Source organism: Muntiacus reevesi, chromosome 12 (genome assembly GCF_963930625.1).
Source record: "Muntiacus reevesi chromosome 12, mMunRee1.1, whole genome shotgun sequence".
Lineage (NCBI taxonomy): Eukaryota > Metazoa > Chordata > Mammalia > Artiodactyla > Cervidae > Muntiacus > Muntiacus reevesi.
Window position 1 is genome coordinate 13161091 of NC_089260.1, and position 25863 is coordinate 13186953.

Genomic DNA, 25863 nt, shown 5'->3' on the forward strand with positions numbered 1-25863 from the left:
GTGTTCTGTAGCAAAATCTAAGGGAGTAGTAGACACTAGATGGATAATATGGCATGCTCCGAACTCCTAATATGTCAAAGAAAATATAGCTGTCTTGTGATGAAACAGTTTTAAAAGACCTTGAAAACAAGAAGGAAAATCCTCCACTGTTCCCGTCTTCACCATGACAGCACACCAGCCTGGTAAACAGCCTCCCTTTCTCTAAGCTTACTGTTTTTTAGTTTTCTTTCCCAAGAAGGAAGGAAATGGTTGAGTCAAATCTGAGTTAAATCACCAGAAACTTGGAGGAAGCATCTGTCAGAAGTGTATCCCAATTTATACTAGAGGCCTGAAGCATTTATTTAAAAATGTTAATTTATTCATATATACATATTCACTTTACATCATTACATTCTACCATTCATCAAACACTAAAGAGTTTTTAAGAATTTTTCGAAGTCCCGTACTGATGCCTTGGCCATCGCTTCACAAAATATTCCATCAGGCACAGATACCAGGTTGTCTAAAGAGATGTAGTTAGGTTTCGTCGGGTCATACTGTGCTCTTCCTAAATAAGCAAGAAACAAGTGTCTTTCTTTGACTTTAAACAACCTTGTATTAAATACCTAGAAAAGAAAAAAAGAGTTAAAAAACACTGTACACTAAAATAACTATTAAAATGTTTATCTGGCTAAACAGTTTAATAGATTAACAAATATAAAGAATTAACCATATGTTCAATAAATATGGTAAATGCTAGAGGGTTTAAACCCTTTGGCTTCTACTAAGAAATTATGATTAAAAATTAGGAACTCAAAACTAACAATCAGAACAATTCTAAAATAATACAGGGCTGCACTGTAGGCAAAGACCAGACTTATTTGGAGAGACCAGAGGAGCTGTTTAAAAAGCAAACCTGAAGGTCCCACCCCAAATCTACTAAATCAGAAACTTTGAGAGTGGGGCCCACAAGTACTCCAAGTGATTCTGATGCTTTCCAAGCTGGAGAACCAAAGTTAGAGATGGAGCTTTATGGCATGGAAAATTGTGTAAGATTTCACAATCTGTGAAGCTTCCCTACATCCCTTTCTTTCTTTTTAAATTCCTGTTGCTCCCTCTGACTGGTATTAAAATGAAATGAACCTGGACTTCAGGGAAGCAACTTAACTGCTTTGGAGTTAAAACTCCTGAGGAATGGGGTAAATACAGTAATTTTAAAAAGGAGTCAGATGCAGGCTAAATCTGTAAAGCCAGCTGCAAGGAAGACGGGAGAATTGCAAGATCGGGCCAGACCTGAATGGAGCCCTGAGCTAAAGAGACATCTGTGAGGCTCCCTGGCAAGGCCCAATGAACCACATTGACTACTGGGTCTTAGGTCCTTCCCGTGACTGTATTTCAGATACACTGGGGACACTCCACATAGCACATAACCTCCAAGAGTCTTTCTTTATATTCAAGTGGAAACAAAATAATAATAGATCACTTGGCAAGGACATCGTGAAAAACGATTGTTGAAAACTAAAGAACTTTGAGAACAGTGGCCAAAAAAAGTATAGAGTGCTAACTCAACATGAGATTGGCTTGCTTGTGGAATATCTTTTTCTCTCTCTGCAGAAACAAATTATGCACTACTCTGCCTTCATTGTGGTAACTGCATTCCAGTTATCATGTTATTATTGCTCAAAAGACATAAGAAGCATTTAGATGTTTCTTAAATATGACTCTTTCAGTCACTCTCAGCTTACACAACATACAGACATTCCGAAGCTCCCAAACTTACTCATTTCCTAAATGTAATAATGCTTTGAGGCAATTACACAGCTTATGACTAGATAACTATATTAGTTTCCCAGTGGTTCAAAGTGAATTCATTATCATCGATTTAGATTTGTATGATCTTTCAAGTCCAAAGTCACCGCTCAGATTAAGTTTTTTTCTCTCTCTCGATCCCCTTCTGCCCTAACATGGACTTCAGCTCTGCCTTCACAGAAACCCATAGGGAAAGAGGAGAAACAGAGATAAGCCTCATTCCTGAAAGTGATTTCTTCCTTGTTATTACCCTCACTGCTTTTGTTACTTTTTACCTTCCACGGTTCCTGCTCTGAGATGACTAAATTAACCATAGTTTTAAAGTTAGAACTGTTTCTCCATTTTAAATTGATCATAAAATTATGTACCAACCAGAACTGTTATTTGCATGAGAAAATTATTTCATACCACTAAGTTTTTAAAGCACCAGACAAAAATTTTAAGGCTACATCAGTTCCCTCACAGTCCTGGCTGTCAGTTAGCCTATGTTTCCATTAATGAAGCTTTTTTTTTTTTTAAGGAAAAAGAAAACAATCCTACATAGGAGTTTGAGAATCCTCCCAATGTGGAAGCCACACATCTATAAGCGGGCTTCTCAGAAGCTAGGATCTGGGGTACCTAAAAAAATTCTGTGTTTTTAAACAACTGATTTTGATGCATCTAGTCAAGCTAGTATTTTTCTCTACTTGCAAAGTTTCTGTCCATTGTTAAACCCAACTCATTCTACTGACAACTCAAATGTCACTCCTTAGAGCAGCAGTAGATCTCAGGTGAGAGCATGGGTTTAGCTGACTGCCAGAGTCCTAATCCTAGCTCTGGCTCCGTTACCTGGGTAACCTTGGACAAGCTACTGAATCTCTTCATGCTTAATTTCTTCGTTTGGGAAGTAGGGACAATAATACTACCTATCTCACATGGGCTGCTGTGAAGATTAAATGAATTAATACAAGTAAAGCAGAAGAGACAGAGTCGGCATATAGTAAATAAGCAATCAATAGCTGAATTATTTCTAAGATCTTCCTGCCGCTCCTAAATTAAATCAATAGCTGTATATGGTATCTGGCTAAGACTCTAACATAATGTAAAGCAATTTACATTCTAAAAACCTGTCTTCCACATTAGATTTCAAGTTCCACGAGACTACAGACCATGACTCATTGATTTTTACATCCTCAAATCACATTCCCTTATCATGCTCTACTGTCACGGAATTATCTATCAACCAAGTGGAAAACTGTTATTGCTTTTCAGTTGAAGATTACTTACTTTATGATGGTTCCATAAAGTCAAATTTGCAACCCTGGAGGCTTCTAACACTTTTTATAATGAATACTCATGCATTTGATGAAACAAAAATTCTCTATTAAGGGCTCATTCACCGTGAAATATGATAGGTAAATAAATGTTGTTGTTTGTGAGGAAACCGTACCTAATGCAGGCTAGTTCTGAGAGTTGTATTAAAGTCATGTTTCATTGCCCACCTTTTCATCAAGAACACATAAAGCAAATGAAGGAATCACTTTAATGCAATTCAATCTTTCATTTATCCAATGAATACTCACTGAGTGTCTATTCACATGTCAAACAGGAAAGAAGGATGACTTTCATGAGATTCATTCATTTGTTCAACAGATATCTATCTAGTACCTACTAATTGGTCCCTTCTAATTCCAGGTGCAGGGAATTTAGCAGTGTATAAATCAGACAAGACCTGCTTTCAAAGAAACATTCTTCTGAACAAGCAGATAATGTCACTCATCAGGTAAAGAACAGGAAAGTCCGATCAGCTTAGAAAACATAATTATGGCTTTGGCATGATGACTAACTGGAGTTAAGAACTACATGCTTTAATAGGAGATCATTACAACATGGCTTGTTAACTAATGGGTTTAGGCAGACTGTGAATAAAATACATTTAGAATAGAAAAAAATCTTTAAGGGAAGTGACCTATTTCCATGTGAATAGAGACGCACACAGGAGAGAACATGTTAGATTCCAATAGGCAGAATGAGGGCTAGGTGCAAACCACAGGGAAAGACTCATCACTTATTTTTCCTCCAGAGATGTATATGGATGCCCTTCTCTCTCACAAGTAATCCCGCCATTACATTTGCTAGATTGTGGTCTTGATACAAAGATGGGCAAAAAGAAATATGGCCTTATATGACCCAGCAATCCCACTTCTGGGCATACACACCAAGGAAACCAGAACTGAAAGAGACGCATGCACCCCAATGTTCATCGCAGCACTGTTTATAATAGCCAGGACATGGAAGCAGCCTAGATGTCCATTCGCAGATGAATGGATAAGGAAGCTGTGGTACATATACACCATGGAATATTACTCAGCTATTAAAAAGAATTCATTTGAATCAGTTCTAATGAGGTGGATGAAACTGGAGCCTATTATACAGAGTGAAGTAAGTCAAAAAGAAAACACCAATACAGTATATTAATGCATATATATGGAATTTAGAAAGATGGTAACGATGACCCTATATGCGAGACAGCAAAAGAGACACATGTATAGAACAGACTGTTGGATTCTGTGGGAGAAGGCGAGGGTGGGATGATTTGGGAGAACAGCATTCAAACATGTATACTACCATATGTGAGACAGATCGCCAGTCCAGGTTCGATGCATGAGACAAGGCGCTCAGGGCTGGTGCACTGGGATGACCCTGAGGGATGGGATGGGGAGGGAGGTGGGAGGGAGGGTCAGGATGGGGAACACGTGTACACCCACGGCTGATTCATGTCAACGTATGGCAAAAACCACTACAATATTGTAAAGTAATTAACCTCCAATTAAATTAAAAAAAGAAAGAAATACGGCCTTAATACAGCTCTCAGAACTGGCCTGTGTTTGGTCTGACTCCTTCACAAACAGCACGGGACTTTCGCACGCCGAGAGCACGCTGCGCTTCCGGAGCTCTGGCCGAGGGGTGACGGCAGCTCTGCAGGGCAGAGAGCGCCTCACCTGCGGGGACCTGACGACGACGCGGTGGGGCACGCACATCACGTTGTGCACGTAGTCGAACGTCTCGGTGAGTTTCCTTTTGTTTGCAGTCAGCATCTTTGGGATTTTGGTGATCATGTGTTGAATTTCGTTCTGCTGAAAACCTAGTTCGAGCCGAAAAACCTAAAAGAAAGTAGGGTTGCGATGAATCACGAAAGTCATTGTTTGTTGTTCTTCCGTCCCTAAGTTGAGGGACTGTAGCCCGAAAGGCTCCTCTGTCCATACGATTTCCCAGGCAAGAATACTGGAGAGCTTCCTGACCCAGGAATCAAACCCATGTCTCCTGCGTTGGCAGGTGGATTCTTTACCACTGAGCCACCTGGGAAGCCCATGAATCACCAACACAAATAGTTATTTTGGTAACATGCTACAGCTAACATTAATTCTTTCAAAAGTTAAAGACATTAAAATCTGGAGATGGCTATGCCAATGCCCTTAAGGGTTCATGACTCCTTGTTTCTGGGGTAACCTGAATTTTAAACCTCTCTCGAGGATGAGCTACTCACAGCCTGATGACCATCATGGAGCTTGCCAAAGCAGCGATCATAATTACAAGACAGAGGAACAGTGGCCACAGGAGGCCTGGTCAGGTTATCTGCATGGGCCCTACACCACATAGAGTGGCAGGAAGATTATCAAAGTGCTTTCTGAGCTTCTGCTCCCGAGCACACTCCTAATCCTGTCATCTGGAAATGCTACTTGTCAAAATTCCAAACAGAGATGACTAAAAAAAAAAAACAAAAAACAAAAAACACTCAAATGTGGGAAAGGTCCTTTGTGTGCATTCACAGTATTCTACGCTCCCCACCATCCATCGCTCTCATCAGTTTGCAGGCGACCCCCTCTGCTGGACTGTATGCTACACAACGGCAGGGATTGTCTCCCCAGAAAAGGACATGGGCAGGTGCTCAATACAAATGTCTTCAAGAGCTGAGTATCGAACACTTCAGGCACCTCAGCAAATAGGCTTTATATAATAATTTCAAATCGCATGGCAGCTGTGGGATACTAACAAGTCAGCTGCCCCTGGTTCTATACCAAGGAATAGAGTGTCTGGTGTGTTCTATGCTAGAACGAGAGCTGGCAAGTGGGACAGGTTCTAGGAGAGACATGTGCCGGCACCACCCTCTGCAAAGAAGCTCAGACGCCGCCGCTCATCTCCCACCCAGGTGACCCCGACACAGACCCTCATCCTGGACAAAGGAAGTGGCTTCCAGGTCCCACCCGGATACCTAACCTGCTCCTCTAGGATTACGGTACCAATGTCTGCAAGGCAACTAACTCATGTAACACCTGGTCAGTATGTGAAAAAATTATAAACCAAAATAAACCACCTGCTGTACATTTATTATATTATCTCCTAGGTCCACCTTCTTAGAAATACCTTCTTTTACAATCTGGTTTTCTTTAAGATGATGAGAGCAAAACCCATTCCCTTCAGAGGACTTAAACACTTCAGAAGCAGGTTTCTCCAAAACTTCTTATTGTCCTACCTTCATGTTTTCCTTCACAGGCTCCAGACTTCCAGTTAGTAGCCTTGGGAGACGAATTACCAGATCTCGAGTCTACAGTTATAAAATAATCTATTATTAATATACATGCATATTCAAGTAGTTTGGAAAAAACAAGGCATAACTAGGATATAAAAGTAAAATTTAAAATATGACCCAGGAGAGAAATGCTAAGGAGCCCAGAAATACAAATACTTATTACTGTTTGAGGAAAAAAAAAAAATGCTCAAAATAATAGTTAAGGAAGTAACTTGATGGAATTATCATAAAATGACATAGCAATATCATTAACCTAGCAAGGTAATCCATTCTTGTACAGAAAATACCAGGCATTGATAGAATTCATATAGGCCAGGCATCTATTAGAAACATGAGCTTTAACTCTTACTAAATGTAGCTGACATGGAAACATAAGAATTCTCCAGTTCTCGTTTACCTTCTTCACACTAAGTTCAAGTTCTTTCTGAAAAAATCCCAGTCTGTTATCCAATCTCTCCACTGAAAAACTCAGAAGAAATGGTGCATTCCTGACCATCTGTGCAATATCCACCTTACTGAAATTTTTTGACTGTAGATAAGCCACCCTAGAGAAACAAAATACATGCACATATTGTAAACATTTACTAGTGTCTTGCTACCTTCGAAAGTAACAACTGTTTTTAAAGCATTCACAAACAAAAAAAAAACAAGTTTAAGCAAAAACATTCTATAATAACAACCCAAATATGGTTAAAATAAATGGCTTTCCAGTGGCATACTGGTAAAAAAATCTGCCTGCCAATGCAGATGTTAGAAACAGGTTCAATCCCTGGGTCGGGAAGATCCTCTGGAGAAGGAAATGGCAAGTCAGTCCAGTATTCTTGCCTGGAGAATTCCATGGACAGAGGAGTCTGGTGGGCTGCAGTCCATGGGGTTGCAAAGAGTCAGACATGACTGAGCAAGCACGCATGCGTGCTTAAAACAAAACAAGTACCCATTCAGCTTTTCCATTTATAATTAGAAAATATTTCTGAAATCCACTAACAAACAGTCAGTTAATGACTTGTTTTATTGGTTGGTTAAAAAAAAAAAAGAAATGAGATAGCTCCTGCTTTAGAATTTTTTTGCTAACTCTTTTTACAAAGAAAGATCATCAAGCATGTGGCTAAGACTGGAGAGAGGAGTTTGTTTTTTGGCTGTCTCATTGTCTCATGGCTTTAGGGGCTTAGTTCCCTGAAGTGAAAGCATGGAGTCCTAAACTGCCAGAGAATTCTTAGAATGTATTTTCATAAATAATTTTCACTATAGTCTTTCAATATGTATTTTGTTAACAACTGAGAAATTTCCTGCTGTTTCTGGGAACGAAAATAAGGCAGTAAAGTCCAGAAAGTATGACTATAAAGGAATATTATTGATTTTTAAAATCTATAAACATAGAGAAAGTCAGTTTAAATGCCTAAAATATTCTAGGACATTATTTTGTTTGATTCTCATCGGAAAAACAAACCCCTGTAAGTCAGGTAAATTTCCCACATTGCATTCGAAGAAACACAGATTAAGAGAAGTTAAATAACTTGTCTTAGGCCACTAACTAATTACTGACAGAGCTGAAATTTGAACTCAGGCATGCCTAACTCTAGTGACTATGATATTTTTATACCATGTATGACAACTTATATTTTACACTAAATGATTATTATTCCTTTAAACCAGTCCCTTAGAGAAGATGAGAGAGAAAAAAAACTGGTGAAACTATACAAAACTTTAAATGCAAGGCAAAAAAAAAAATCACCAACCAACTCAGACAAGTGACAGTCTAGGAAAAATATTTACAACATGTCATAGAGAAAGAACTAATTTTGTTAATGCATTAAAAAATGCTTACCAAAAAAAAAAGAAAAAGGCCCAATCAAAAATGGCAAAGGACACATATAATTTATAGAAAAGGAAATGTAAACAGACATTCAACATATGAAAAGATCCTTCGAACATCTGATGTTCTAAACATCATTTCCAAAACTACAAGGTAATGTTTTTATCAATAAAATGAACTGACATTATACAGCTCAATGACACTGTATTAGTGAGGATAATAAGGAAGCTGGCGCACGTGTACACTGTTGGTGAGCGTGTAAATTGGAGAGTCTACATGAGGGGCAATCTATCTATTAAAATCATAAATGCATATACCCTTTGACCTAGCAATTCTACTTCTAGAAATGTGTCCTACAGATATGTACCAATATGTATGAAATGATTTCTATAAAAGGGGAGTCACTGCCGCTTCTCTGTGACAATAAAGACTAGAAAATAACCACTGTGTTTGCCAAAAGGGGACTAGACAGATCTGTAGCATGAACCGTAAAAGGTTTAAAAAGAATAGGAAGAGCCAATAAAAAACTATCTCCTAAATAGAGTTAAGAATGTGAGGTGCAGCACAGTTGTATAAATGCTACCAACCATGTATGTGTGTGCTCTTGTATATAAGTGCATAAAGACGCACATACATGCTGGTGTATTATACAACATTCTTAGCTAGTTGAACAAAAAACTTGATAATAGTACCTGCCTACCTAGAGAGGTCTTGCAAGGCTGATGAGGAATAGGAATAAGTAGGCTGGAAAGGACAATTATGATTTTTTTTCTTCTTTGGTCACAGGAGAGACCAATATCTGATTAAAACACTATTGAAACTGTTATCTACTGTGATAACTTTTCCAATAAAAAATTAAGATACAAGGCCCAGCCAAAAAAAAAAAAAATTCTAATAACTTAAATGCACACCATTCATTTGAAAACTCTTAATCAATCAACTCTTTTATATGTTTCAAATTCTCTTCATTGAAAAGCAAACAAGTGCATGAACTCAGTGCAATCACAGAAATTCTAGAAAATAAATCTGTACATACCAGAGCCAGAAGCCAAGTTCAAAAAAAGATTATACCTTTGCCTCTTCCAGGAGAAGCTTACTTTTCCTTATATCACCTTTTAAGTTTATGTGGTAAATTACCTATTAAAAACTTCTATGTAATTCTTTAAAAAATCTTCCAATTTAATTTGACAGCCAGGTTTAGGACCCATTAGACTATACTCTGTATATGAAAATAATCTTTGTTATTCTCATGTGTGTATGTATGATCTTGAGCAAGTTAACCTCCTTTTAAATGTATGCTTCCTTCATAGAATTAAAAGTAGGGAGGCAGTACAGTGTTGTAGTGAGGACTCTGAAGTTAGACTCAGTGGATCTGAATCTCAGCTTTGCCACTTAGACTTGCTGGAGCATCTAGGGCAAATTATTTAACCTCTCTCTGCCTCTCCCAAGGATATGAATTAATAAAGGTGCCTTGGGCAGCCTCTGAAATGTTCCCAGTGATCTCCACCTCTTGGTATGTACCCTTCCTTGAACTGCATCCTGAGCGGAAGGGCAAGCTGGTTTTTACACGGGGAGAGAAGGAGTGTTCCAGACAGTCAGGAGCAGAGCTGGCCATATCAGACTGAGTCCCCTAGAACCACTGCCACTCTTTCCATCCTCTGAACTGTAACAGCCTGTCTGTATTACACCAGACTGTAAGTCACATGAAGGGAGAGAGTACATCTAAGTGCCTTGCTTATATAGTAAGGGCTCAAATTGTTCAACAATAATTATGTAAGAAATATGTGTGTTTTTTGTTGTTGTTTTCTTTTTTTGTTTTCCTAACTCAGAGACCTTCAAGGAACTATGGAGCTCTCTGAAACCAGTATGAGAACAGCCTGGGTGAGAAGATGAGAGGCAGATTAGTTAGGAGCAGGTTGTGGCATTCTTCACGTGAGACAATGGGGACCCAAGGTCAAGTGTTCACAGGAAAGATTAAGATTTGAGAGCGATACAAATACAACCAACAGACCTTGGTTATTTCTTAGATGTGGATAATAAAAGACGAGAGGTCCCAGTTAATACCAGTATTTCTGATTTGGGCAGCGGAGTGGAGAGTGCTCCCATGCAGTGAGTCTGGGAAAACCTGATTTAGGTAAGAGGTCAGTGATGATAAATCCAAGATGTGAACTTAAAAGACCCAGACTCTGTCTTACTCTCTGTGATGTTGCCAATGCCCAGTGGGATTCACAGGTCAACAGTACCTGACTATATCAATTCTCACAAATTTAATAAATTCCTTGAATACTGAGTGAAGTACACAGATATTTATAAAAGTGCTATTAAAAAAAAAAAAAGGAAAAACCAAAATAGCCAACTGACAGAAGCTACTAAGCAAATAATTTGCCAAAAGAAGGTTAGTCCAACATTGGCCAGAAAGAACAATAGAAAAGATCAGCTTTCATACCTTAAAGTGTGCTCTCAGATAATTCAGCCATTTGTTAACGGATTAAAAAAAAACTTATCCCAGTTTCCAAAGAGAAACAGTAAAGTAGTGGCTTAGCAATAAACTGAAAGCATAAAAATAACAATGGGTAGTTGAACAAAAGAAGTAATTTAGATACTTAATTTTTTTAAAGTATTTATTTATTTGGCTGCACCAGGTCTTAATTGAGGCACACAGGATCTCTGACCTTCACTGCAGCATGCGGGATCTTCAGTTGCATCACTGGGGTCCAGTTCCCTGACCAAGGGATCGAATCCGGGTCCCACGTATTGGAAGCATGGAGTCTCAGCCTCTGGACCATAGAGAACTCCTTAGATGCTTAATTTTGATCAAAGAAGGTCCATAACAAAGTCACATTCACATTCATTATGTCAGCAGATCCTTATGCTGCTAAGACTTAAAAAAAATAACTTACACATGTTATTTCTTCACAGCCTCTTCTTGGGTTATGAGAAAATCAATCTAACAGCCCTACCTGGTCTTCAGATTTTCAAGGTCTTCAGAAAAAATAGCATAGTTTTTGGTCAGGAGTGGTCCCAGTTGGGTATCCTCTATGCCCAAATCTTTAAGAAACAGGAGCATTTGCTTAATGTCTCTTTCAAAATCCAGTCGTAGGAGGAGGTTGGCTGCATCGGGATGTTTTTCTATCTTGGATAAATCCACTCCTGGAATAAATGACAAACCCTGTGTGAAGATACCTGTCTGGCTGAGTCATTAAACGTCATGTACAGAAACACAAGAAATTACTGATGAAGGTAAATGACCTGTCCAAAGGAGACCTGAGTTGGGCCAACAGAACTTCTAATTTGGTTGCAGAAATAAAACTACATTAAAAGCTAATATTTCTTTCAAAGTCATCTATAAAGGAAAACAGTGCATTTGGGGCTAAATTTCCACCCGTCGTCATCGTCATCTTTATCTAAGGGTTCTTGGATACTGTTTGCAGGGTGCTTAGGAGCCGTTACTGATCTCCACGGAAACTGCTTCACTGGTCATTCTGCAGGGTAACAAGCCCCATGAACTGCTACTTTCTTTGAAACTTATCATTTTAGTTATAAGCATTATTTTAAAAATTGGCGTATGATTCCCTCCATAGGAGGAACAAAAGCAAACCCTGTGTCTTACTCACTGTATTCATTTCACAGGCCTTTAGCATAAAAACAAGAACCTCGAAGGAGCTCATCAAACAGCTCATGAAATATACACAGCTCTCAAGTAACAACGAAGCAGAAAGTACACCGCTTTCTACCTTCACAAGGTCTCAGAATCTGAGGGAGTCTAAGCAAATGAGGCAAGGGACAGGAAAGGAAGTCAGAAGGGGGAGAAAGCAACTTATTGGACTTTAGTTATGGATATAATTAGATGTCCACCCCAATTAAGCAGGGAATCAAAGTAACTTTTGATTCAAAATTCTCACTAAAACTGAGCATTTTGTTGTTTTTCCTTTTTATCTGATTAAAAAAAAAATAAAACATGAATAGGAAAGGCCTATTCCTTATCCTAAACATGAGATAATAAGGTATAATTTTGTTTAGACTTAAATTTTATATTCTTTTTTTTTAATTTTATATTCTTAAAAATATTTCTTCAGGTTAAAAAGTAACTCTCAAACTGTTTTCTAGATGTAACTTTACAGTCTTAAATATAAATGCAATGAAATAAAAGCACTTTTAAAAATGGTGTCTATAATTCCATGTATTAGCTCCAAATATAACTCTAAACCCAAACTTCTTGACATTAAACAGGCATTGATGATAATTAACAGAAAAACAGATTACACAAACACACATACACACAGAATGAAGACTAAAAACAGATCCAAGATGAACTAAAAATCTAGTGTTCAAATAATAACATTTAAAATCGGTGGGGGAAAAGATGGACTGTTCATTAAAACACAATGTGACATCTAGCTATATATTTGAAAAATAATTACTAATTCCTTCCATAGCTGATACAAAAATTAATTTCAGATAGTTTAAGACTCTAAATGTATACTAACTCTGAAGTTACTAGAAGAAAACACAGATTTAAAAAAAGTAATAGTAAGTTTGACTACACGAGGATATAAGACCCGCTGCATGGCTTTCTGTAATACATGCATTTGCTTAGAAAAAGGTGAACTACTCAACAAACTGGTGACGGTGGTTACCTTCGTAAAGTGGAACTGGAGATGGAGAGGTTAGGGTTCTTTCTCCTTAATAGCTGCAGTTTTAACAACTAGATGTAATTCTTCTACAGTATAATTTTAAAAATCGTACTAACAGAAAATGAATTTAAGTTAGTGGGTGGGTGGATAAATAAGATAGAAACTATCTTATTTATTTACTTGCTAAACTATCTTATTTAAACAAAGTTCCAAAAATTGGTGATAAATGTGGGAAAGGACGCTTTAAAAATCACATCAAGGGTTCGGACTACCGTTGAACTCAGTATTACAGCTGACATGTGCTCACGCGCCTCGCTCAGCATGAGCTGTCACGCCCGGCCCTGACTGTGCAGAAACCGAATTCCTCAAAAGCTGCTTCTTAACAGCAAAAGGAGGGCAGAGTCTCACCAGGAGAGCACACTGCTGTCAGCACAGATCCACGTGGGCTGACTCAACGATTTCATTAACTTGAAAAAAAAAATAGTCACTGATGCCTTTTATGGACCAGGCAACTTTTGCGGATATAAAGAATGAATAACACATGATGCTAACTCTAGGTGACCACAGCCCTAAGCTGGCTTTGACCCATCAGTTCAGTTTGGTTACACAAACTCTGTGTATCAGCCAGTGTCTGGCAGGCAAGTTGCCCGAGCAAGTTCAAAGGAAACAACTTTAATGAAGGGACTCTGTACAGCGGTGTGAGCAGAGTTACGGGAATAAACAAGGGCACCCCTAGCGCTAAAGAGACAGGAAGGAGGAGTCTCCTGTGAACCCAGAGGGAGCTGCAAGCTATTAAGCAAGGGCTGCTCTTGGTAGGAGCTGTTGTCGTGGGGAAAGGCAGCTACATGACCCAAGACAGGGAGGGGACAGAGGAAAAAGGCTCCCACCTGCCGTCCCCTGCCTCCTCCCACCGCTGAGGCTGCTCAGAAGCCAGCTGGCAAAGGAGCCCGAGCATAGAGGTGAGCCTCCTGGGATACAGAACAAGCAGAGAAAGGGAGGAAGCAGATCTGAGAAGCAGAGAAGAACCAGGACACTTGGGTCCTCAGAAACACTGTACAGAGACTCCCTGGGTGGCTCGGGGGTAAAGAATCCATCTGCCAAGGCAGGAGACACGGGCTGGATCCCCGAGTTGGGAAGATCCCTGGAAAAGGAATTTTCTTTCAGTTTAAAAAAAAAAACTATTTAACAATGGGATCACGGTCCCAACTAGGGCATTGCCACTTAAGTTACTGCTGGGATGTACTGTTGAAGGATCAGTATACAGATGAAGGAATGGCTGAAACATATTTCAAAACCCTAAGTATACTGAAGATTATTCAAAGGTAGGGGCCACATGCCCTTCCCGTGGGACCTCTCCCAGGGCCGAGGACGTCCTGGGCTTCCCTGCTTGTAGCAGATGTCATCTTTCTCCTCAGAACCCAAAGAACCCTTTATTTGTATCTCTTATGCGGAATTTATCACCTTTTTCACACTATTTGACTTTTAGGCAAGTGCATGTACTTTGATAAAGATAGAAATGCTAATTTAAAAAAAAAGGCAAAAAAAATGTGTGGGTACATTTATGTACCTTTCATTTTTGGATTTCCATTATTATTTAGATGCTTCTGAAGACCTGAAGCTTCTTAAGAGCAAAGGCCGTTCTCTATACATCTGAGTAACTCGCACAGGGACGATGTGTAAACAACTATAGAAGCGTTCTCAGTGGCTACACTGAGGTAAGCAGGGGCGGACGCCAAGAGCCGAGAGGAGGGTCACTCTGTCTGAAGGGTCAGAGAAGACATTTGGGAAGTCACTTGAACTTGAGTTAAGTTCTCCAGTTGTCAGACCTGGCCAAACAAAAAGGAGGGAAGTGGCAAGCAAGTGGAGCTGAAGGGGCAAGCAAGGGTCAGACCAGGAAGAGCTTAGAAGGATTTGAAGTATTTTAGTCAGATTCGCATTTTAGAAAGAGCACTAATATTAGAGAGATTACCAGGGAACATTGCTGGAAGGGAGACTATTAAGTTAGGAAGCTCCTAACTTTTTACTGAAATCTAAGGCAGTGACTAAGACATGAGAGAAACAGATGGGTCTGAGATAATCCCAAGCCTATCCTATTCCTCTCAATCCCCCAATTCATTATCTGGGAATGTAGAATAAGAGAAGTGCCAGATCCAGAGATAATGGGAAAAGCACAAAGTTGCAATAAGGAGCTAGATTGAAAAATAAAAGAGGACTCATCAAAGTTTGCAGGGAGATCTCTTGGCTGCCTTCAACCATCCAGATCTAGGTGCATCCTACTAGTCAACAAGCTAAGATGGTTTTGGAGCACGCCTAGAGACGCCATCCAAAGCAGAACAGTGGGCTCCAGAGAAAGGTCAGGGGAGTAGGAAAACGGAAGGAAAATCACTTGAGAGGGTTAGGAAAAACTGTCCTGAGTGGCCACTGGAAGGTGTGCAAAAGTTCAAAGAAAACTAAAGAATGCAAAGAAAGGAATCAAACAAAAAACAAAGCAATTACTAACTCCAAGAAAATGGAAGGTTGTACAGGAAGAAGATCATAGCACACTTTCTAGAGAGCAGTGGGCAATATTTAGAATTATAATGGGATCAGTGACTAATGATTTATTTAAAAAATTGTTAATATAGCCTATTGCGATAATTGAAGAGAATTGAAAGGGGAAAGTATGTGTGTGCAAGAGATTAACTGATATCTAAAACTGACGAAACAACCAAGAGCGCTACAAGCGATTGATCACATGGGCATTTAGAGATAGTCTAAGCAGAGACAGTAAAAGCAGATAGTCCAGAATGCAGGTCAGCAGGGATGAAGCTGGGAGTACAGTTTTTCACTGGAAGCCTTTTCACACTATTTGACTTTGAGGCATGTGCATGTACTTTGATAAAGATAAAAATGCTAATTTAAAAAATAAGGCCAAAAAAAAAAAAGTGTGGGTTAGTTAGACTTACCTAGAAGCACTAACTTCCTCAGAGTCTCGGAATGATCCACATAGTCTCGAAGTGTGACTGAAGAAGGGGGCAATGGAGGGCCTGCGATAATCTGAACAGCCTCGTCGTCAGAAATCGGCTGCAGTGGGGACAACGGAGGCACGTCGTCCAGTCCTTTGCAGCCAGGATGTGGAAAAGAAGCTAGTTAGCTTTCTCATCTGTATACGTAAGCGTTCTTTCTACAAAGGCAGTCTCTTGCCTAGTTTGCTTCTTTTTAAATCTTGGCATCATTTCTGAATTAAACATCTAAAAATTCCATATATTTTCTACCTTCTAAGAGGTAAGGTTAAGACTATTTAGATAACAATTACTATTCCTCCAAAGTAAGAAATTTGTTGGTGAAGTCCTGTACAAAATTCCTTTCCTTCACTTGTAATCAACAGGTGTGAATGCTTAATGACCTACAGTACATTCTGAGAAAGATTGAGTCTACTACCATAGCTTGTTAACTCGGCCAAAAGTACAACATACTCTACCAGCCCGAATTGTATGGGTTAAAGTCATCATATCCTGAAATGTCATTTTGATCTGATCATTTCTCCTCCAAATTATTCTCAAATATGTCTGTAAGAGGATTTCTATGATTCTGTTTTCATCGCCCGCAATCCTTTGCCACAGAGTGACCCTCTCTAGAACAGCCTTGAGTCAGGTTTTGTTATGGCCCTAGTGGTAAAGAACCCGCCTGCCAATGCAGAAGACACAAGAGACACGGGTTTGATCCCTGGGTCAGGAAGGCCCCCTGGAGGGCACAGCAGCCCACTCCAGTGTTCTTGCCTGGAGAATCCCATGGACAGAGGAGCCTGTGGGCTACAGTCCATGGGGTCGCCAAGAGCTGGACACGCTGAAGTGACTTAGCACGCAGGCACCCAAGTCAAACACAGTATAAAAGACCCTGGGAACTGTAACCCACCTGAGGCTAAGGAATCAGAGCTTTGACTTTTTGTTCTATTTTTCTGTCTCTCATCACTACCCCTTCTCATTTCTCAGAGCCAGTCTTCCCTCGCGGCCCTCACCCCCCAGCTCCCTTGTGTTTATAATCTACTTAACCCAACATTATCTCATCTGTAGTGAAGTATTCCTTGCATAGGAATATTCCTAGAATGGGAAGCACAGGCAGGAAAAGAGTGACCAAAAAAATTTACACGAGGGAGCTTTTTGGGGTGTTCTAATTGTTCTTGTTGTTCTATTTGTTGACTGTGGTGGCTGCTACAGAACTAAAAGCACAATGTCAAGATTCATAAAACTGTATACTCAAAAAGGATGACTTTTACTTGAGTAAAATTACACCCTAATTAGGTATATAGAATAGGGTAAATTAGATCCTAGTAAACCTTTTTAAAATATCTAAATAAAGAACATAGAAAGCAAGTGCTATTGGCATAGCTATAAAACAATCTTAAACATATTAATCTAAAAACTTTTTTCTTAGTTAATAAGTCAGAGGCCTAAAAAAAGGCAAGCAGATTATTGTGTAATAGAAGCAAATGAATAGAAGTGGATTGTTCTTTTTCCTTCCTGACACAAAGTATGACTTGAAATTAGCTAACAAGATATAAACAGGTAGCTTGTTCAAACTACCAAGGTGAGGCAAAGGGGAGTTTTCCGAAAGTTGAAAATTACCTTCTAGAGACAGCTCAGAATCAAGGCTGGGTATCTTTGGTGTCCTCTGTGACGGCTCATTCACGGAAGGAAGCAAAGTGCTTTGGGCACAATTAATCTCTTGCCTACTTGAGTCGGCAGACTTGGAACTATTCCACAGGGAGGAAGTCCTGTAAGTCCTAAAACCCCACTGGAGAAAGCAACCCTCAGAGGACACACGGGGCTGAGCAAAAACGCCACACGACAATGTTGTTTCTGGTCTCTGAAAACGTCTTCTGAGTTGCAGAGCAGTCATGAAGCTACTCAACTTACTTGAGTTGAGCCATCTGGATATCTGTTGGGCTGACAGGGCCATTTTTCTTAAAGTTGCCTGTAAAAGAAATACATAACCATCAAAACAGTGAAACTTATTTCACTTAAACACTTAAAACAGTATCCAAACCACAAAAAGATAAACTGGAAATTATTTTTGCTGCTTAAAAGGTGTTTATTACTTTAGATGACTAAAGTGGTCAGATGTTTTTAAGCATAGGAAAAGCAAAAAACAAGGCAGTTTCAGTTACAAACCAAAAGGAACTTCTGAACTGGCAAGATAAAGATATGCTTTACAATTTAAAAACAGAAAGCAAAATCAGTGGCATGAGAAAAACATCTAAAACAAATCTGTAAATATTAAAATTACAGCTGAACCTGTTAACTTAATATTTAAAGAAAGCAAGGTGATGCAATTAAGTGTTCTTTTTTTTTTTTAAGTGCTCTTGAAATTTGATTTGAAGGACATTTGAGAAGCAGATTGCTGATCAAAATAACACTGAATTATTCAGATGCATTTTATGTATGTACATTAGTCACAAAAACAAGAATTCTACTTAGTCTTAAATGAATCATCAAAATATTATCATTGTAGAAGGTCATTTCTTGCTTTATTCTCAGGGTTGAGCACTATTGATTATTTCACAGGTAAAGCTGTTCCTCAAAAGAGAATTGAACAAAAAACCAAATTTTGTTTGACTGCAGGAACAAAGAAAAAGACTTTCAAAACAGAGGGGTGGGGTGGGGTTCAAAACTAATAAGCAAAATGAACAGGCAGAAATGTATCACAAGCAACCAACAATGGATACATGTATATTTTGACTGAAAAAGTGGTTGCTTATAAAGAGATTTTTTATCAGCAAATGACTTTTATATTTAGCCAGCTTAATTAAAGAGTAAACGATGCATTTTTTATATTAAGGAAGACAATCCTTTAAAATATAGCATAGAGTCCAGCATGTGGAAAATGCCCAACACATGTTAGCCATATAATAATCATTATATTCACTGATTACACAACTAAACATAAATGAGTTCGGACTTAACTGTTGTATACAACTTTTTGATTTGTTTCTCTCCATACTAAATTTCAGCTTGTTTTATGTTTGGAATTAGACCAAATAAATGCTTCAGGGTCTAAGCTCTTCTTGGAGATCTGCGCTTTAGGGAAGTCTCCTGAAAGTAATATATAAAAGTGAAACGTCTCCCTGTCATTCTGAAATGATTTTAGGAAGGAAAAACGTATTTAAAGCAGCCTTATGAGTGATTTTTGTTAAACTCTGGTGGGAAATGAGCCTCCAAATCTGTCGTGTTTTTCCTCAAAGTTATAACATTCATTCTCTGCACAGTAGTGTCATAAGGGCATTCAGTTGGAGGCCAGAACTTGCAGATAAAAGTTTCTCAAGGTGGTTCATTCAGCATGACTGGCCTATGATGGGGGATTCAATAACCACTCTTTAAAAGACAAGTTTTTAAAAGGTTATGGGTACAATAAGACGATTCTTGAGCTCTAAAATGTTCTGACTTCTCAGTTTGTCCAAGCATTCTGTCCTCCTTCAAACTCCTGAAATCCCCAGTTCACTTCAAAGCTTCTAGAGCCAGGCTCAAATCAAAACTCTCCCCACTACAAAGGAGGAGAGGGTGAGATGTATGGGAAGAGTAACATGGAAACTTACATTACCATTTGTAAAACAGAGCCAACAGGAATTGGCTGTACGGCTCAGGAAACTCAAACAGGGGCTCTGTATCTACCTACAGGGGTGGGATGGGGCGGGAGATGGGAGGAAGGTCCAGAAGGAAGGAAATATATGTATACTTGTGACTGATTCATGTTGAGGTTTGACAGAAAACAACAAAATTCTGTAAAGCAATTATCCTTCAATAAAAAAAAAAAAACCCCAAAACTCCCCACTTCAGAACGATCCGCATTTGCATTCTATCCATATTCATTACAAGGTCTTTATGTAAACAACTCATGTTTATCCTTCTGTTTTTCTTTACAATCGCACTGTCTTTGCTACATCATCATTTCATCGCCGTGTATACTTCTGACAATTGATTAATTGTTCGTTCACAAGAGCAGGGCTGTCTTCATCCCTGCAGGCACCCTCCCGATCTCTGTATCCCCCCCTGGCCCAGAGCCTCGCAAGGCTCCCCTGTTTTCTGGGCGGAAATGAATCGGTTCGCAACTACGGTGAACTCATTTGCTTACAAAACACTTAAAAACCGGTAAAGGCATCTGCGTCTAAAGACAAAAGGCCTTAAGTAAATTTTGAAACCCACTGACACATATACACTAGTTCTCCACTGAACGCCTTAGTAGTTTCATTGGCGCTTAAATACATTGGACGAGGGTGCAAGATTTCGATCTCTGTCTGGGAGGCTTAGATCAGGAGATTGAAAGATGGGGAGGACGGTTTCGGAATCAGGGGCCTCGGGAGCACGGCTTGACACCCCCCTCCCCCGCCTCAGGCTATTCTACCCAGTCGGTTTTAGGTTCCCCAAACCCAACTTCCGGAGGAAGCCCCCCTCGCCATCCAGACCTCCTTCCGCGTGTCCCCCCCAATCACCCCGCGCCCCCACCGCCCGGGCAAAGCGTGCTAAACACACAAGCGCCGCGGCGCGTCCTTCTCACCCGCCCAAGGGAACAAAACAGCATCGCTGACCCTCGGCGCGGCCGCGAGGCCTACAGGGCCACGCGGCTCCGGGCGCGGCCTAGAGCCGAGGAGGAGGAGGGTGGTGGGGGGGCCGGACCGGGAGCCCCCCGGGCAGGGAGCGCGCCCCCTTTACCTGCGGCCAGGCCTTCGCCAGCCAGCCGGACCCCACAGGCCGCCCCTCGGCGCGGCTCTGCCCGCCGGCGCTCGCCGGCCTGCCGGCCTACGTGGGCTATGGCCGGAGCGGGCCAGACCATCGGCGCGGCTGCGCGGGTGGGGAGCGGGCGGCGCCCGGCGGGGAGGACAGAGCCGGCCGCGGGGGGCACACGGTCTCCATCCCCCGTGGGCGCCACAGACCCTTCCGATGGGCCCCGAAAGGCGCCGCGCGTCCCTGCGGACGCCCCTCCCGGGGGCCCGGGCCCGGCAAGCCGGGTCCACCCGCCGCCCGAGGCCGCGTGGACCGCGCCGGCCCCGCCCTCCCGCGTCGGCCCCGCCCGCGGCTCGCCCCGCCTGAGCTGCTCGCCCAACCCGGCCCCGGCGTCGGCCCGGCCGCCCGCCCGCCCGCTGCGGCTCGTCCGCCCCCCGCTCCCCCACCCCAGGCTCCCAGCCTCCGCGGGCCGGGGCCGCGCCGCGGGACCGGGAGGCGGGCCATGGCGTCCTGCGTGGGGAGCCGGACCCTGAGTAAAGATGATGTGAACTACAAGATGCATTTCCGGATGATCAACGAGCAGCAAGTGGAGGACATCACCATCGACTTCTTCTACCGGCCGCACACCATCACTCTGCTCAGCTTCACCATCGTCAGCCTCATGTACTTCGCCTTCACCAGGTGCGGGGCGGGCCGGGCGCGCCCGAGGGCGAAGGGGAAGGGGCTGGCTGGGGACACGGCGGGGCGCAGGGGGGCGGGGAGAGCCATGGCCGGGAGAGGAAGCGGGCTCGTTCTGCTCCCCGCGCGGGCTCGCCCGCCGGCGGCTCTGTCCCCGAGCACACCCAGCTTCGCTCCCCTACCGCTCCTCGGGGACCGGCGCTCGTCCCTTCCCTGCGACCCACCTCCATCCTCCACCCACCCCCACGCCTGTCCCCATAGCGCCTCTCCCCATGCAGCGCCTCGGGCCACCCCGGGAACACGCGTGGCTCCGCTGGCGCGATCGCCCTCCCTTCCTCCTCCCCGGCTCACAGCCTCGCTCCCCTCTCCCCGCATCACGACACCAGCCCCCTCCTCTCCGGCCTCCGTCCCTGCCTAGCTCACCGCATGAATCATCTGGTATGCACCACTTGCAGCGCACATGTCCCCGCTGCAAACACCCCAGTCTACGGGCGTCTTTCACGCGCCATGCCCAGGCCCAGGACACAACCCAGACCCCTTCCCCGCGGAACTCCTCCAGGGTTCAGCACTCTCTGCCCACAGAATGCACTCCAGTGTGCGTTGCACGCAAGTCGTCTCGCATAACCCTTCTCGCAGCCCCAAACACGACCACAACACAAACTGCCAGCCATGCGTACACATCACAGCCAACATTCCAGTACTGCCACACAGAGCCAACCCATCACGCATCACACGGTGCCCGCTCTGTTCCGTTCTTACCCTGGCATGCATGCTGAAATGGGACATTGTCAGGCCTCTGGAGCAATGCCCGGTGTGTTGCAGATGCTATGGAAAGGGTTAAATAAAACACTCACACCACACACACTATAGCACAACTCTCTTACCGCCTGAAAACATGCATGCACACACACTCAAAACACTTCTAATATGCACTTGTGCCTAGGAGCTACCCCGCCCAACTCTTGTTGACCCACAGCTTATAGCTACCTCACTGAACATGAGGTCCCTCAGCCCCAAGTCAAGGAACTGATTCCTGCCTAAAGGACCAGGTACACCTTGGGTCCTACTTTTAAGGGTTTATGTTTTCTGAATGAACCTCTTTAAGGAAAGAAAATGTGTGTTTATACCAACCATGCTTAAGCACTAACTTAGAGATGTGGAGTTTTGGAGCCAGACTGTTGGTCGCAAGACTATTTGTGTGACCTTGGTTGAGTTGTTTAGCCTTTCTCTGAGCCTCAGGATTCTCATTTGTATAATGGGGATAAAATAGGTCCTTACCTAATATGGAGTTATAAGGATTAAATGAACATGTGTGAATGTACTTAACAGAGTACCTGGCACAAAATTAATGTCAGAACAGTTCAGTTCAGTTGCTCAGTCGTGTCTGACTCTTTGCGACTCCATGGACTGCAGCACACCGGGCCTCCCTGTCCATCACCAGCTCCTGGAGTTTACTCAAACTCATGCCCATTGAGTCAGTGATGCCATCCAACCATCTCATCCTCTGTCATCCCCTTCTCTTCCTGCCTTCAATCATTCCCAGCATCACGGTCTTTTCAGATGAGTCAGTTCTTTGCATCAGGTGGCCAAAATACTGGAGTTTCAGCTTCATCATCAGTCCTTCCAATGAATATTCAGGACTGATCTCCTTTAGGATGGATTGGTTGGATCTCCTTGCAGTTCAAGGGACTCTCGAGTCTTCTCCAACACCACAGTTAAAAAGCATCAGTTCTTCAGTGCTCAGCTTTCTTTATAGTCCAACTCTAACATCCATACGTGACAACTGGCAAAACCAAAACTTTGACTAGATGGACCTTTCTTCTCTAATATATTTATCTAACAATCAATGGTTCTCAGCCCATCCATAGAAACTGTACAGGAGTATATTTGGTGACCTCAGTATTGGGGGAACTTTTGCTATTTAGCAGGTGGGGGTTAAGGATGCTAAATGTGTAAACGCCAGGGATAGTGTTTAAGATAAAGAATTGTCCCTGACTCACAGGCACATATGTGCACCTACACACTTGTATACACGCAAGTGCCAATGGTGTCTCTCTTGAGAATCAGTGCAACTTTTTCAGATTTTCATAAAACTGATAATGTCCTCCTACATCACACTTGTTCTTTTCCTCCACAATCTATTTAACTCTTGGTTCTTATTTTGTAAGTGTTTATCTATTTGTGTGAATCTATCTAAAGGCATAAAGCATATGAAACAATTACTCTTAATGATTGAGGGAAACAGCTACTTTCATGGTAAAATATTCTGCTAATTCTCTGCTGTGGAGTAAGGACAGATCTTTTCAGAGTATCCAACCAAGAACATATTTCTAGCTTTGGAGAGAAGTCTTGTCCCTAATTATGGTTATCCTCAAATACTTATCATGTCATTGGATTTTACCACCTGGTATCTTTGTCTGTGTGGCCACTTAATATTGCTTAGCCCCTGATTGCTTATCAGTACGTAGAGTGAAAATATTTAGTAATACCTGTTAGGATTTCATTTTAAGTGTTCAGTTCATCTTTTTAGATCATCTGTATTTAGCTTGTGCGTGCTAAGTGGCTTCTGTTGTGTCTGGCTCTTGGTGACTCTGTGGACTAGCCCGCCAGTATTCTCTGTCCATGGAATTCTCCAGGCAAGAGTATTGGAGTGGGTTGCTATTGCCTGCTCCAGGGGATCTTCCCGACTCAGGGACTGAACCCGTGACTCAGGTCTCCTGCATTGTTGGGCAGGTTCTTTACTCAATATGTAATGAATAGTAAGTGCTCAGTAAACATTAACTATTATTATTATATCATTTCATTGTGTGCCGCTGCCTCCTACATTAGATTTTTCATTGAGTGAGGATGTGGTGTGCTCTATAATTAAGAAAAAGAATAAAGACTTTGGAAAATTGGACAGTGCTTTGCCTGGAGAACATATATGCCTGTTTCATATCAACTTCAGTTTTACTTTGTCTCATGTGGGTTGGCAAGGATGGAGTTAGTACAGGAGTTTCTTTGGAAATTAGAAAAGTAATTATGCTGTTTTACTTTAAATAATAAGTAGCAAGAATGAGCAGTGTGTTTCAACCTTTTACCCTATTATTCTAGGCCCTTTCAGAGCAGATTTCTCTTCCTCTTTTTTAATATAGAAAGTCCCATTCTTCTGGAAGTTCCCTTTTACAACATGTACTGCCAAAGCATTCAATAAATTACAGCAGTGAAAGTATAAAAAATGAGCGTGAATTTTAACAACTTGTCAAAAGTAATAGAAAAGGCATAATCTGAACTGTAGGCCATGGTCTTTTCCAAAATTGGTTATGATTTTACTTCTCCCACTAATTTCACAGAGACAGAAATCATACATTAAAGAACTACTTCAGAACAAGTTTCATGCTGTATAAAATCATAAGCACCATTAGTACAATTAGTACTTACTGTCTTACTCATTTTGGGTAGTGATTTATGACCCTTTAAACTGAGACATTACAGTGATCGCTCTGTCTTCTTCCATAAAGATTGAAAGTAATGACTTCTTAAATGAAGATTATTCATTTTGTGCTCTTCTGCAGTAAGAACCTTATTTTAGAACAGGGTTTGAGTTGGTGACTGTTCAGAGCAATTCTTTCAGTGAAACTTTAAAAATATGTCTTAAAGTTTGTTTTTCAAAAACCAGTGGTTGAAGGGGGGGGGAGGGGGGGTAGAATACTTTCCCGGTGTCAGATTACCAGTACGCACGAAACCCTACCTGGGTCATGACACATGATGCAGAGAGACCCAGCAAGAATTTAGGATTGCCAAGGATTAGGTGCCTTACACAGAAGTCCAAGACAAGTTTGCATTCGTCCAGCAGTGCTTTTGTTAAATGGCAACTAGGCCAACTCACTGTTGAATCATAGCGTTTCAGTCTGCAGTCCCTATCACTGTCATTCACAATAAAGCCAGATGCTATTGAATCCTGCCGCCTAAGATTGGAAAAAGCTCTCTTTGCCACATTTTAGGGTAACCAGTTTTAGAAATCAAACGCCTTGGCATATGTCTTATAAAAGGGTGTTCAGTCAACGTGGGGGCAAGGATAACCTTTGTCTTAAGCTCTGAGCTGGCCTTTCATAGGTTGGTAAACTTGGACTCGTTGACTAGCCTTAGTTTCAAATGCTCGGGCTTTAGATTTGAAAATGCCAAAATTTACTAGATCCCATTGGTAGCAGGTCACTCTCTCCTCAAGAGGCGCCTGGCAGTAAAGCAGTGAAATCACTCTCTCCAGTGATACTTGTCCAGCAAAAGTCATCACTTGCCCAGAAGAGATTGCCTTCCTGCAGCTTCCAGTACAGGAGGCATCATACACTGACTTGGGCTACTTTTCTCCTTAATGTGGGACTGAGGAGGCGGATGAGGGCAGGCACATGGCCAGACTTCTGATTGATTGATTTCTACTTGTTCGTGATAGTGGTTTTCACGTCATTTCCCTTAGTGGCTCTGGAGCTCCACCTTTTCTTCATCTTACCGTGGAGCCATCATTCCACCTTCTGTGTCTCTTCCCTCCTGGAAACCCGCCAGCCTCCCCTGTTTTTTCCCTTTAGACCGTATCAATTCCCATTAGAAACTGTCTCCTGATACTGCTGATTCAGTTGTCTCGAGCCTGTTTCCTTTAGGTACAGCGTGTTCTTTCTTTCCCAATAACAGAAGGCCTTGGCTGTCCTT

At 41.8% G+C, this 25863-nt stretch overlaps 2 protein-coding genes across 6 annotated transcripts in view; one reads left to right on the forward strand and one right to left on the reverse strand.

Moving 5' to 3' along the window:
• Positions 1-336: 336 nt before the first annotated feature.
• Positions 337-20759, reverse strand: MTERF3 (mitochondrial transcription termination factor 3). Of its 4 annotated transcripts, XM_065902575.1 has the most exons (9): positions 20491-20759; positions 18748-18876; positions 17410-17758; positions 15751-15903; positions 11132-11321; positions 6756-6903; positions 6302-6373; positions 4770-4931; positions 337-605 (listed from the first exon to the last, which is right to left on the reverse strand). In XM_065902575.1, exons 3-9 carry the CDS (start codon positions 17741-17743, stop codon positions 411-413), a joined length of 1254 nt encoding a protein of 417 aa, XP_065758647.1. In that variant the 5' UTR covers positions 17744-17758; positions 18748-18876; positions 20491-20759; the 3' UTR covers positions 337-410. The 4 variants fall into 4 exon arrangements, with proteins under 4 accessions (XP_065758647.1, XP_065758646.1, XP_065758648.1 ...); XM_065902574.1 differs by lacking the exon at positions 18748-18876; XM_065902576.1 differs by lacking the exons at positions 18748-18876; positions 20491-20759 and adding an exon at positions 20336-20439 and having other exon boundaries at positions 337-547.
• A 121-nt stretch (positions 20760-20880) lies between these two features.
• Positions 20881-25863, forward strand: part of PTDSS1 (phosphatidylserine synthase 1) — a 65805-nt gene continuing 60822 nt past the window's right edge. The window contains exon 1 of one of the 2 annotated variants that reach the window (XM_065902571.1): positions 20881-21183. In XM_065902571.1, coding sequence (XP_065758643.1) covers positions 21005-21183 — 179 coding nt within the window. In that variant the 5' untranslated portion in view covers positions 20881-21004. The remainder of the gene's footprint in view (positions 21184-25863) is intronic. The other variant, XM_065902572.1, reaches the window with a different exon arrangement.